Genomic DNA, 13819 nt, shown 5'->3' on the forward strand with positions numbered 1-13819 from the left:
ATGTCACAGTCCATATCAATAATATCTTAATTGACTTATAATTTCCAATTTGACCTTTGAACTTTCAAAGAATCCTTTTTGAACTTTACAAATAATCACTGGGTGAAATTCCTATATCATATTGGTTTTTCAGATCTGCTCTTTCAAAAATAATATTCTCGTCACGTACATTTATATCAATTGTCAAACTTTTTTAAAGCACAGATTTTAATAGCCAGTTTTGTATTGTAAAAAAAGTATTCAAAGTTTCCTCACAGACCACAATGTTAAGAGAATCAACATTTTTGGTGAAATTCCAAAATCAAATTTCTTGCTCACACATGAACTTGTAATCGCCTTAGTCTAATCAAGTACACTAATATCAATAAACAAGAGTACATAAATACACAGATTTACCTAGTTTTGTCTTGGCAAAACATTATTCATAGTTTCCTCATAGACAAGATAGTGAATCAACAACATTTCGGTGAAATTTCAAAATCAAATTTCTTGCTCACACATGCACCTGTAACTACCCGATTCTGATCAAGTACATTAGTAACAATAATCAAGAGTCTATAAATACACAGATTTAGCTAGTTTTGTATTTAAAAGAAATTATTCCTAGTTTCCTCATAGACTACTCATAGATTATGTACGGAGGATCAAGCATCATTTCGGTGAAATTCCAAAGTCAATTTTTTTCCCATATCTCTATACAAACCTTTATAAAATTTGACCCCCTTCCAATCATTGATTGTAAAATTTGACCCCCTAATAACGATATCGTAAAAGTCAACTTCCCCCCCCCCTGATTTCCACCAACCCCTTCCCTGTAAAAAAAACGAATGCTCCCTAAATAGGAAATAATATGTTGAGTCTTGTAATGTTTTCCCATGAATTTTCTGTTAAAGTTCTTGTATTTTTTGACAAGCTCTTGCAATCATTCTGCCTTTTCCACGGCACGGTCTACTTCCGAACATGTAGCGAGCGCTGGCGTCACAGTGATGTCGCGCGCGCGACGCCTGTTGACATGGCAACTCTCAGTGTAAACAAACAAAATGACTGCCCTGCACCCACCCCCTTGTGCCGTACGACAATCAAGTGCGATCGAAATCAGAAGAGATTTAAAGCAAAGGACAGTTTTTGATCGGTTACAATTGTAATAGAATACTGGACCTTAAAAAGTTCCCCCTGTGTAGGACATGCAGCGCGCAGCCATGTCGCGCGTGAAGTCGATTCTTCGTATAGTTTGTGAAGCGCACTCGGTTTTGATCAATTCACTTCATATATGAACTCGCTATCGCTCATGCATATATGTCGTGACCTGGTCAAAATATCGTGCTATACCGTCGCTTGGTGTGATTTATCGCTTAAAAATCTCTATTCTGTTTAATGTGCGCGTCTTTTACTGTTTAAAAACTCGGCAAGTCGGGTCACTGGATCAATTTATTTAGAACAACGATTTTCATTAACGGTTTTTGTCAAGCTTTTCACTCATCATAATTACGTGAAGACATCAAGTCGGCCATCTCGTTTGTTGACTTCCCAAACATGCTCCAGCCCGCCAGCCTCGATGGTACCCAAGACAGCGACAGCAATGACGGTCCCAAAGATGACGATAAACTGGAAGACGTCTGTCCAGATGACCGCTTTCATTCCACCCTAAAAATTATAATTTTACCGGAGATTACAAATAATTAGGTTTTGACCTGTACTTTTTCTGTGCCGAAAAGGAGCATAAACAGGTTCCTTATTGGATACAAAATTCACCTATCAGCATCTATATGGATATTATGCTACTGTGATAATGTTACTAAGTTTAAATATATATATATATATATATATATATATATATATATATATATATATATATATATATATATACGTTCACATAATATGTTATGGTAATTCTACTTGATTTTGATGGTTCAAATATTTTGTAGTCATGATGTGTCCGCTGATGAACATACTTCAACAAAAGATTTTCAACAAAACATTGCCCGTACTTAAAACGTTGAGATATGCATGTTCGTGAAAACTCACCAATGTAGTGTATATCACGCAGACAAGCCCGGTAACAACGAGTGATATCCACTGATCTATGTCCATAACTGTCAGACAAAGAGAAAATCGGACTTGATAATATTTTGCTTCATACGATCTTCCATTAATATGCTCGGGTCATGTTATGCATTACTCAAGCCTCGCCACAAAACAACGATATCGCAACAACTATGGTCGTCGCAGATTTGCTGGGTCGTTATTAATATTCGAACAGTCAAACATAATAGGATAATCCTAACTGCTATAATTATCATCGCCAATGCTACTGTGCCATCAACTCCATCAGTTTCCTTTTAAGGTATAGAATGCGCCTCGGCAAAAGACATTTGGACTCTCACATTTCCACAATTCTTTTCTGATCTACCACTTGTTGGCGCTTATTTTAAAGCTCTTGGAGAAAGAAACAATTTCGCCGTTTTAGTTTTTCGAAAATCCAAAGCATAACATTTTCCCATAGGAAAGGGATGGCGCTATTTTGAATTTCAAATATTGCAAAATGCAGGGTAATTTGTTTCGCTAGTTCAAAACTTTGAACGGTGACCCCTGATTTTTATTGTTCATTTGTTAAGAGAATGATTGAAAGTTTCATTGAAGAAAGTTTGAGCAAACGGTTGTCTTTCACTTCCGAGGTGCATACTACTTCAATCATCGTCATAACCATCATCATTGTCATTATCATCGCCATCGAAATATTGGACATCCTCATCTCGTCATCGTGGTCGTCATCATCATCATCATCATCATCATCATCATCATCATCGTCGTCGTCACCTCCGCCGCCGTAATCATCACCAATCTTGGTGTAACGCAAAGAAAGATTTGTTTCTGTTCCTTGATCACAATTCCCTAACAGCTTATAATGTTATCTCCCTCGTGTACACGATGCTTTTCAATTTGAATAATGGCAGGGCATGCTTTTTAGAGGCAGGTTAATAACTTAGAGCTTGTAATGGAGCCACTTTAAGGTAGTTCGCGCCTCGAAAGTGAAAGACAAACTTTGGCTCAAACTTTCCGGAATGAAACTTTCAACCATTCTCTTACTAAATCAACAATAAAAAGTTAGGGGTCACCGTGCAAAGTTTGGAACTAGCAAAACAAATTCCCTAGCATTTTGCGAATTCAAAATGGCCGCCATTCCTGTTTTAACAGTCTTGGGGAAAGAAATCAGTCCCCTGGGGTGGGGAGGGAGGGTTTTTGTGCAATGGTTTACCTTATTTGATTTTATTAATTTTGACTGTGATATTTCAAATAAAGAGTTCAACTCCACACCGTCTGACTGTTTTCTTTATTGCTACAAGTAATTTTATTAATTTTGACTGTAATATTTCAAATAAAGATTTCAACTCCACACCGTCTGACAGCTTTATATATTACCGACAAGTCCTTATCTCCTCTCCAACTTGTGTATACACCACTGTAATTGCTCCGAAAACATTGCCAACTTGCTAATCCGCTGTCGGTATCAGCGGATTAAGTGATTGAGTCAACACCACAGCCGTCCCACACGCATTAAAATAAGGAAAGGGTTGAAAATCACAGACACAGTGTCACGATGTCGTCCGTAAAACTAGTGGACGCTTAAAATATTCATGAATTCGTAAATAAATAGGAAGGTACACAACTTATTATTCATAAATAAACGGTAAAGGAGCTCCCTAGTGACCGGCCATTGAGAGAAATTACTGAAAGCAACAACCTCGCGACCGGTCGTGTAGACAAATGTTGGCAAAAATTCCACACTTTACACTTACAGCCACGACCTCACGATCGGTCATTGAGAAAAATTACCGGGAAAAAAACCCTGAAAGCCATAACCTCATGACCGATCATTGAGAAAATTTCGGGCTAAATTAAACTCTTTATAGCCACGACCGGTCGTTGAAAAAAATTACCGGGGGAAAAAGTCAAAGCTTGAAAGCCACAACCTCATGACCGGTCGTTGAGAAAAATGTTGTGAAAATTCAACACTTTACAGCCACGACCTGGTGCGATCGGTTGTGGAGAGAAAATATTGGGAAAAAATCGGAAACCTGAAATCTACTACCGTGGACGCTTAAACTATTCTCGTTGAGAGAAATTGAAGCCCTTTGTCTGTGATGAAATCAACTAGGCTACCGTCCGACCGGTCAGGAGAGAAAATGTAGAAAAGTTAAAAAGTCACTAACAACAGCCATGTGGAGAGACAGCTCAGAAAAAATTAAAATACATGATCTGGACGGCGCCGGCCTGAAGGAGAACAGCAACGTTACAAAATTTTGATGACATAGGTTAAGTTCCTGACTACATTTTCCTATACCCTAGAACTTTAAAAAGCTAAGTCCATCCTTTCAGTTCATTCAGATTATGTGCTGTCGTCGTTGAGTTGCGTGTTTGAGGAATGATAATGGTGGAAAGTGCATAACAATACAGCGAAAATATATAAAAGTCAGCGTGGACCCTCTGTTGTGCCGCGCAACAACCTAAACGCAGCAGCTAACGTTTTTACAGACAGAATACACAGACAATGTGGCGAATACCATGAAATCGTTTTTGTTGAAAAGGCGTGCTCGCAGTACCGGCAAAACTGAATAAAAAGTTAATGATTTTATCCATCTAGTTCTCGGAAACTGAAGCGAGGGCTGTCCGTCTTTGGGGAAAATACTATAACTTACGCTACACATGGACGCGGAAGTGAAAAACACACTAACATTTTAAAACGAGAACGGGCAAGAAAATGTCAGCAAATTGTAGTCCTGGTAACAACTGGGGTTAATATTAGGAAGTCGTGTTCCTTGATATTCAAGATGTTTTGTTGATACGATGTGCACATTGTGGAGGTTATTTTGGAGTACCTGTAGGTGATAACTTCATTGGTACGGATTGTCGCTGATGTATTAGCGGGGAGGCCGGGCAAACTAGTCAGTCACAGTCGATGACGGTGTGCTACGTTGACGATAGACGCTATAGATGTACGGTGACGATGATGGCATCGAATAATATCTGAATATGGATAGTGTATAATACTGGCATACACGATGACATCAATCTATATTGAGCTGCCTGCAGCGATGTTCGGTTCGGTTGATGCTGTCTAAGCCTCGCTACAAGGAGAAAAATTCTCCTTGTCTGTGGCTGTTGAAGCTACCACCTCGATAACCAAGGAGGTTTGTGTAGATGCAGAGGCAGGAAACGTGATACCTCGCCCTTCAGCTCTTTCCGTGCAGGATTTACAGAAGTTTTGGTTATATTCTCGAACTCATCGTTAGCAACATTTTGTGACAAAAAGGATACAAATTGAATCCTTGTTTTGATTTTGTAGGATTGATTAAAACCAGTCGTGTAGCGTGATCTTATAAAACTTTGCTTTTTTTGAGCATGATGTACTAACTTTTACATTATATAACATCAAACGCATCATGGGAAATATGTTTACTTCTGGATTGGAAATAAACAGGTTTGAGGTCAAAAGGTTCTACTTCCGACTTCCGCTCTTACGGACGACATCGGACCATGACCGACTCAAAAATGTAGGTTGGTTTTCTGGCTCAAGATGACCATTTTAGACGGCGTACTTTGGCATGTAACAGTTCATCGGTATAGCGATGCTTTTGATAGTCGTTAAATTTCGATTGACTTCTATATCTGCTCAGATTTGCGTTTTTTTGTGACACTGTGTCTGTGATTTTCAACCCTTTCCTTATTTTACTACGTGTGTGACGGCTGTGGTGTTGACTCAATCAATTAATCCGCTGATACGGACAGCGGATTAGCAAGTTGGCAATGTGAGTTGAAATCTTTATTTGAAATATTACAGTCAAAATTAATAAAATTACTTGTAGCAATAAAGAAAACAGTCAGACGGTGTGAAGTTGAACTCTTTATTTGAAATATCACAGTCAAATTAATAAAATCAAATAAGGTAAACCATTGCACAAAACCCTCCTCCCCACCCCATGGGACTGATTTCTTTCCCCTATGGTCATATCGCAAGCACAATTCGCCGCACAAATTACGCAACTAGAACACAAGCGAACAAACGAAGAAACAAAGAAAACACTAGTCTTCACAACGAAAACTATAGCAACATTATATATAAGAACACAAGCTATAAAAAGCAGCAATGTGCGAACTCGTTTGTTAATTTTCACACTAACATCCAAAACACAACTCAGACACTAAACACACCAAAGCACATACAAGACGAGATGGCTGATTTGTGAAGCCACTTTCCCTTTATTACATTATTTTAAAATTAACGACTCGTTTGTTAATTTTCATACTAACAGCCAAAACACAACTCAGACACTAAACACGCCAAAGCACATACAAGATGACATGGCTGATATGTGAAGCCACTTTCTCTTTATTACATTCGCGATCACGAACACTGAAAGAGTGATACTTTTTTCCAGATGCAATCATGGGTCATGGAGCGAGGGTCACCCTCACCAAAATTTGCCAGCGCCCTCATGTGTTAGTGACAAAAATCATTGACTGCTACGCCCATGTAGGAGAGAAACAATTGACTTCGACGCAGACTTTGAATGCGGACACATATGTCGGAGAGAAAAGATTGAACGCAAACACATATATCAGGGAGAAACAATTGAATACGACGCTAACATTGAATTCACACATATATAGAGGAGAAACAATTGAATGCAGACACACATGTCGGAGAGAAACAATTGACTGTGACGCAGACATTGAACGCGGACACATATGTCGGGAGAAAAAATTGAATGCGACGCTAACATTGAATGCTGACACATGAGTCGGGGAGAAATTCTAAGTCGGGGAGAAGTTAGGGAGCATTCGTTATTTACGGGGGGGGGTGGTGGAAATCAGGGGGGTTGACTTTTACAAAACCGCTGTTTAGGGGGGGGGGGTCAAATTTTACAATCAATGATTGAAGGGGGGGGGATCAAATTTTACAAAGGTTTGTATTGAGTTATGGAAAACAAAATTGACTTTGGAATTTCACCGAAATGTTGCTTGTGTAACCACAGGGGTACACAGGCTTGTTGTTTATTTGTGTTTGTTTGTTTGTTTGTTTGTGTGTATGTTTGTGTTTGTTTATTTGTTATTTTTAATAAAATAACAGCCAAAAGCTGTTTTGTTAATATTTGTCAATAAAGAGCAGTTTATTTGTTTATTTGTTTGTTTATTTATTTATTTGTTTGTTTGTTTGTTTGTTGATACGTATTTCCGATGGTTAGGGTTAGGGTTAGGCTTAAGTTAGGGTTAGGGTTAGGGTTAGGGTTAGGGTTAGGCTTAAGTTAGGGTTAGAGTTAGGGTTAGGCTTATTCACTCCCAATATGGAGACAAGGGGAGCAAGTGGGATTCCAACATCTGTATTTTCAAGTCAAGAAAAACACACCAAATAAATGCCGGACAATTGAAATATTGGGTTTGTGGCAGCATCATGTCCTGTACTTACCACACCTATCCTTTAATTCGATGGAAAGGGCAAAAATCGGCGATATTTAGCATCTTTCTCCTTTGATTCGTACAGTTTGTACGGCAAAACGTAAGTGTCACACTTTGGCGGGTTAGTACGTCAGTGAAATTCAAATCGGACCAATCAGATAGCTTGTTAGCCCTGCCTTGGCCCGAACTGGAGACGTTACCGTTATGGGGCTCGAACCAGGATGATTTTACTTTGGCGCATTTTGCCATGTTCATTTTCCCTTTACGAATCGTCGACAACTTTGTATGCCGCAACATTCACTTTGGTCTTATGAGAAGAAGCTGAAGAAGGTTCCACTAGAGTACTTCAACTATACATCTGTGCGAAACGCACTCATTTCCAATCAGTTCGTGAGATATACGAGCCTAGATGGACAAAAACATGAGCGTAAACCCGGAAGTAAACAAATACAGAGAGACCGTCGCCACGCCACGGTTGAATTTCCGCGGCTGGAAAAGTTGTTCTTGGTATTGGTTCAATTCTAATAGTATAATAGTTTTCTAGCTATCGAAAGTAAACTACGGGCAGTAACCTTCCAACTACGAACAATACTGTACTCGTCCGAGTATACTATAAGCCCCCGGTTCGGCAACACTGAACAGTGAACGGTGGTAAAAACTGGAGGGGCTAGAGTATCCCATTTTTTTCTGCCACGCCACCACGGTCGCTTAACTTATGCTAATTTTATGCACGATTTTTTCAACTCCTCTGGATGTGTCTATCGCTTTCCAAATCAACTTTATCCAAAGGTATTGATTACACAATCTCTGAATACAGAAGTGACATTTTGGTAAAATTTCAGCGTCGAAAAAACCCAAACTTGAAACAAAGACGTCATGTACATGTATGCTGCTGATCTGAGTGTGTGTGAACTGGCATGGCATGCATATTGCCTACACGGAAAGGCAACTCAATATTCCTGTATCAAACCGTATACATCTTGTGAAAACAACAACATAGCAGTGATTGTAATAGTCACAGGAAAAAAAGCTTCACAAATGAAAGGATAATTAATTGCTTCAAACAAAAGCAACTGCATGTTCACATAAAAACAGACATCGTGGCCGTCAATGAAAATAAACCATGGCAGACGTGTGTGAGACTATTCTATTTAGGCGACGGGGTGAGCAGGGTCAAAGAATCAAGAAACGTACTGGAAAAACGTGTCATTTTCCTTACGTTGCTGTCAAGGGAACTCGAGTTTCCCATTGTTTTTACATCTTTTAATGGTTAAAGTATGATCCGTTGTCATGAACAGTGAATCAACGACTTTTTTGTTGCATTCTCGATATCTGCGAACACGTATTAGTCACAGGCACGACTGCATCTTGCTGTGGTATAGTCGCTTGAGAACTGGCGTTCGCGTATACTGCTGTGAGTCTAACAAGCTGCCTGATTGGTCCGATTTGAATTTCTCTGACGTACTAACCCGCCAAAGTGTGACACTTACGTTTTGCCGTACAAACTGTACGAATCAAAGGAGAAAGATGCTAAATATCGCCGATTTTTTGCCCTTTCCATCGAATTAAAGGATAGGTGTGGTAAGTACAGGACATGATGCTGCCACAAACCCAATATTTCAATTGTCCGGCATTTATTTGGTGTGTTTTTCTTGACTTGAAAATACAGATGTTGGAATCCCACTTGCTCCCCTTGTCTCCATATATAGTGGGAGTGAATAAGCCTAACCCTAACTCTAACCCTAACTAAGCCTAACCCTAACCTAACCTAACTTAACCCTAACCCTAACCCTAACCCTAACCCTAACTTAAGCCTAACCCTAACCCTAACCATCGGAAATACGTATCAACAAACAAACAAACAAACAAATAAATAACAAATAAATAAAACAAACAAATAAACAAATAAACTGCTCTTTATTGACAAATATTAACAAAACAGCTTTTCGCTGTTATTTTATTAAAAATAACAAATAAACAAACACAAACATACACACAAACAAACAAACAAACAAACAAACACAAATAAACAACAAGCCTGTGTACCCTGTGGTGTAACCGATGTTTCGAGACGGCAGAATAATAACCGACCGAAGCTCAGCCAAATTTATTTCTCTAGCAGGGCCAACAAGTCCGAGACTGGCGTTAACCTCTCTAGAGCAGCAACAGAGCATGTAGCCCTGAGTACAGGTCTGTGTGTTCCTGGCGTATACGGCCTCCACCACAGCCCTGCAAACGGTCTGTGGAGATAACTGGGGTCTCTGCAGCGAGATTCAAAATGGGGATCTCCATGGGTAAACAACTTGTCGAGTATGTTATGTTTCAGAAAATGAGCGGTTTGGACGTTAGGAGAAGTCAATCACATCTTTTCTGGGATTGGGTTAGGAGGTAAAGGTAGGCAGGGAAAGGATTTTGCCCCAATAGAGCAGAATTTCGGCCAAAAAGACCGTTTAGTCTTCATTGCGGTCCAGATCCAGGCCGCAGAGACCTCAAGTCTGTACAAAGACCATTGCAGGGCTTTGGTAGAGGCCATATAATGCTGGGAACACACGTGCACACACCTGTACGCAGGGCTACACAGCATGGGGCATGAAATGAGGAACCAACGCACAGTCATATAATGTAACAAACAACTTCTGTATATTACTATATTGTGTCAAATATCGGGGTCTACATATAAAATAGTAAAACCGTACTTCAAAACTATAAATATTACTCATGGTAACAGTAACCGTACTGATCGACCTCCCGACGGCAGGAGTCGAACACACTTTCAGAACAAAACTCTGTTCAAACCCTTTCTAAATGCTTAACAATTTCTATGGAAAACTTAACGTTACCGCAGAGGTACCTCAGACTGACCACGCGGCTTGGAAACACAAATAGTTCACACGCGACTTTAACCACAGGGTACACAGGCTTGTTGTTTATTTGTGTTTGTTTGTTTTGTTTGTGTGTATGTTTGTGTTTGTTATTTGTTATTTTAATAAAATAACAGCCAAAAGCTGTTTTGTTAATATTGTCAATAAAGAGCAGTTTATTTGTTTATTTGTTTGTTTATTTATTTGTTTGTTTATTTATTTGTTTGTTTGTTTGTTTGTTTGTTTGTTGATACGTATTTCCGATGGTTAGGGTTAGGGTTAGGCTTAAGTTAGGGTTAGGGTTAGGGTTAGGGTTAGGCTTAAGTTAGGGTTAGAGTTAGGGTTAGGCTTATTCACTCCCACTATATTGGGAGTGAATAAGCCTAACCCTAACTCTAACCCTAACTTAAGCCTAACCCTAAGCCTAAGCCTAACCCTAACCCTAACTTAAGCCTAACCCTAACCCTAACCATCGGAAATACGTATCAACAAACAAACAAACAAACAAACAAATAAATAAATAAACAAACAAATAAACAAATAAACTGCTCTTTATTGACAAATATTAACAAAACAGCTTTTCGCTGTTATTTTATTAAAAATAACAAATAAACAAACACAAACATACCCCCAACAAACAGACACAAATAAACAACAAGCCTGTGTACCCTGTACTTTAACTAATGTTCGATGATGAGCACAATAGTTCTTTTACCGGTTCCATGATGCAGTGCGCGCCAGGGTATACAAAGCGTATGTTACGCATAGAACTTTTTAGCCGTAGGGTACACGCAGGGTACGTTACTCATAGAACTCTATGGTAGATTACACCCTGACCTATATTTTCGTCGCTGATGGTTAGATTATACACGGGGCATTATCTGGCATTGCAAATTTGTGTCATTCTTCTGTAACAATCCGTTGTACAACACAAATCAGTATGTTTTCGCTGTTTTGAGCTTATATACGGTGTTTGATAAAGTCACTGCAATGCATTGTGGGAAAACCGGGAACAGATCTATTGTAAGTCCCGTGTAATGTCTGCACATGAAAGTCGGCGACAACACACGCAATTCATTGCTAAGCAGCGTCCAGTTCAGCTACCACGGAGCAGCCATCTTAGATCTTTTGTTTACTTCCGGTCGGGACATGCCGAACTAATCTGAAGTCTTCCTCTGCTAACTCCGCGCATTGACAAAAGTTCAGTGGAACGATCATAGGGCCTAAATAATGTTCTCATGACAATCTCAGACATCTGACTGAACTCATAAACGGAATAAAGTTCACAGTTAACACACAATTTGCTGCAGAAAGATCAGCTTTCAACTTGTGGTGATATTATCATCTTAGCGTGCCAGTGCGTATATTGCAAATATACGGCACGGCTTTCACTTGTGTGAGCAATGTTCGTTCCATCGACTAAAGTAGAGGATGGCGTAGGGTTTAAATAAACAGTCCGATCCGCATAAAATTCGATCTCTGCCACTCACCAGTTTCTTTACATATCTGCTGACTTGAGTAAGACTCAAAATAGAGAAATATCTGACTTAAAAAGCACACGCTGACACTCAAACCTTCCAGTGCCAGTGCATCAAACAACGTAAAACACTCTCTGGAAAGTTCCCGTCTTGGACTCCCTAGGTATACAGTGATAACACACAAGAACTCCCAGGCAAAATAGAAAATACACAGGTCCTCCATACATAATCTATGAGAAGCTATGAATAATTTCTTTAAATACAAAACTAGCTAAATCTGTGTATTTATAGACTCTTGATTATTGATATTAATGTACTTGATAAGACTAGGGTAGTTACCAGTGCATGTGTGAGCAAGAAATTTGATTTTGGAATTTCACTGAATTGTTAATTCACTATCTTGTCAGAGGAAACTATGAATAATTTTTTTCCATTACAAAACTAGTTAAATCTGTGTATTTATGTACGCTTGATTATTGATATTAATTTACTTGATTAGACTAGGGTGGTAACAAGTGGATGTTTGTGCAAGAAATTTGATTTTGGAATGTCACCGAAATGTTGATTCACTATCTTGTCTATATGGAAACTGTGAATATTTTTTTCCAATATAAAACTAGGTAAATCTGTGTATTTATGTACTCTTGATTATTGATATTAGTGTACTTGATTAGACTAGAGCGATTACAAGTTCATGTGCGTGCAAAAAATTGATTTTGGCATTTCACCAAAAATGTTGATTCTCTAGTATGTGAGGAAACTTTTTCAGCCCGGGGCCACAGGGTGCGAAGGGTTAATGAATCAAATCTGATGAAATTTTTTTCATGGGGGGGGGGGGGGGTCACATTTTACAATTGATGAATTGAAGGGGGGTCAAATTTTAGAAATTTGATTTGGAGGGGGGGGGTCGCTTTTTACGTTTCATTTGTCGCTCAAATTCCACCAACCCCCCCTCCCCGTAAATAACGAATGCTCCCTTACTAGATACGAAGAACTCGCACTTTTGGGCCACTATCCAGCTGCTTTTCCGCAGCTAAACTTTCCCACAACACCCCAACATGATTTTCCGACCCTACTTCAGTCTGCACTACCTGCTGCCGCATGTACTGCTAAAATGATACACCAGGAACGCATTCTTTTTCTTGTCAGCGACAATCCCGACGGCCTTCAAGTTCTCTGGCAGAATGATGTGGGCGAATTCGATGATCTTGGATCGTCAATGGACGCTAATACGAGATTAGAGGGATTTCGGCTGCCCCGCTACACCACCGAGAAGACTTTACACTGGTAAAGGAGCGTTCAGGGGGTGGGCCGGCAAATTCTTCATGCGCATCAGTCAAAATAATAATAATAATAATGTTTATTCCCCCCCAAAAAACCAAGTGAAGATCAAATGTAAATTTACAATGATTCGATTACACAGAAGGAGGGAAAAGGAGTGCGGAAAATAGTTGTCCAGCAACTAATCGAGTCCGCCTCCAGCCTCATTAACATATTTCGGCAAAAGAATGTGGGCAAGCTGTTCCTCAGAAACACACGTTATTACATTACAGAAAACTACTCAGAAAAGAAAAAAATATATAAAGAAATCAGAAATATATTACAGTGATACATTTCTTTAGACAAGAGATTGGAGATGTTTTCTATATTCACGTTTAAAACGATTTCTATTTGTTATGTTCCGTATGATATCAGGTATGCTGTTCCAAGTTTTTGTTGCTGTAGATTTTACTGTAAACTGACCTACTCTGTGTTTAGCTTTGGGTATTTCCAGATCATTTCGTTCCTTTTGTCTTGTACTATATGTATGTGAAATTGGAGTAAAAAAGTCATTAAAAGTACATGGAAGTCTGGCATGAAGAGCATGATGAACAAAGACTGCAAGCTGTAATTTATGCTGTTTGTAGATATCAAGTATATCTAGTTTTTAGCTCCCATAGCCATATGTATATATGGCAATGGAAGCTATTCTTATAGGCTAGGGAAATGTCTGTATGTATGTATGTCTGTATGTCTGTATGTCTG

General features: G+C 39.1%; 1 protein-coding gene across 1 annotated transcript in view; it reads right to left on the bottom strand.

The window, feature by feature from the left end:
- The window catches only part of LOC139148580 (sodium-dependent multivitamin transporter-like), a 41604-nt gene that overhangs the window by 10023 nt on the left and 17762 nt on the right, over positions 1 to 13819 (bottom strand). Inside the window, exons 2-4 of the mRNA XM_070720064.1 lie at positions 2656 to 2842; positions 2026 to 2093; positions 1490 to 1644 (exon numbers count right to left, since the gene is read on the bottom strand). Of these exons, the coding sequence (XP_070576165.1) occupies positions 1490 to 1644; positions 2026 to 2093; positions 2656 to 2842 (410 nt within the window). The remainder of the gene's footprint in view (positions 1 to 1489; positions 1645 to 2025; positions 2094 to 2655; positions 2843 to 13819) is intronic.

The sequence above is a fragment of the Ptychodera flava genome, chromosome 13 (assembly GCF_041260155.1).
Source record: "Ptychodera flava strain L36383 chromosome 13, AS_Pfla_20210202, whole genome shotgun sequence".
Classification (NCBI taxonomy): domain Eukaryota; kingdom Metazoa; phylum Hemichordata; class Enteropneusta; family Ptychoderidae; genus Ptychodera; species Ptychodera flava.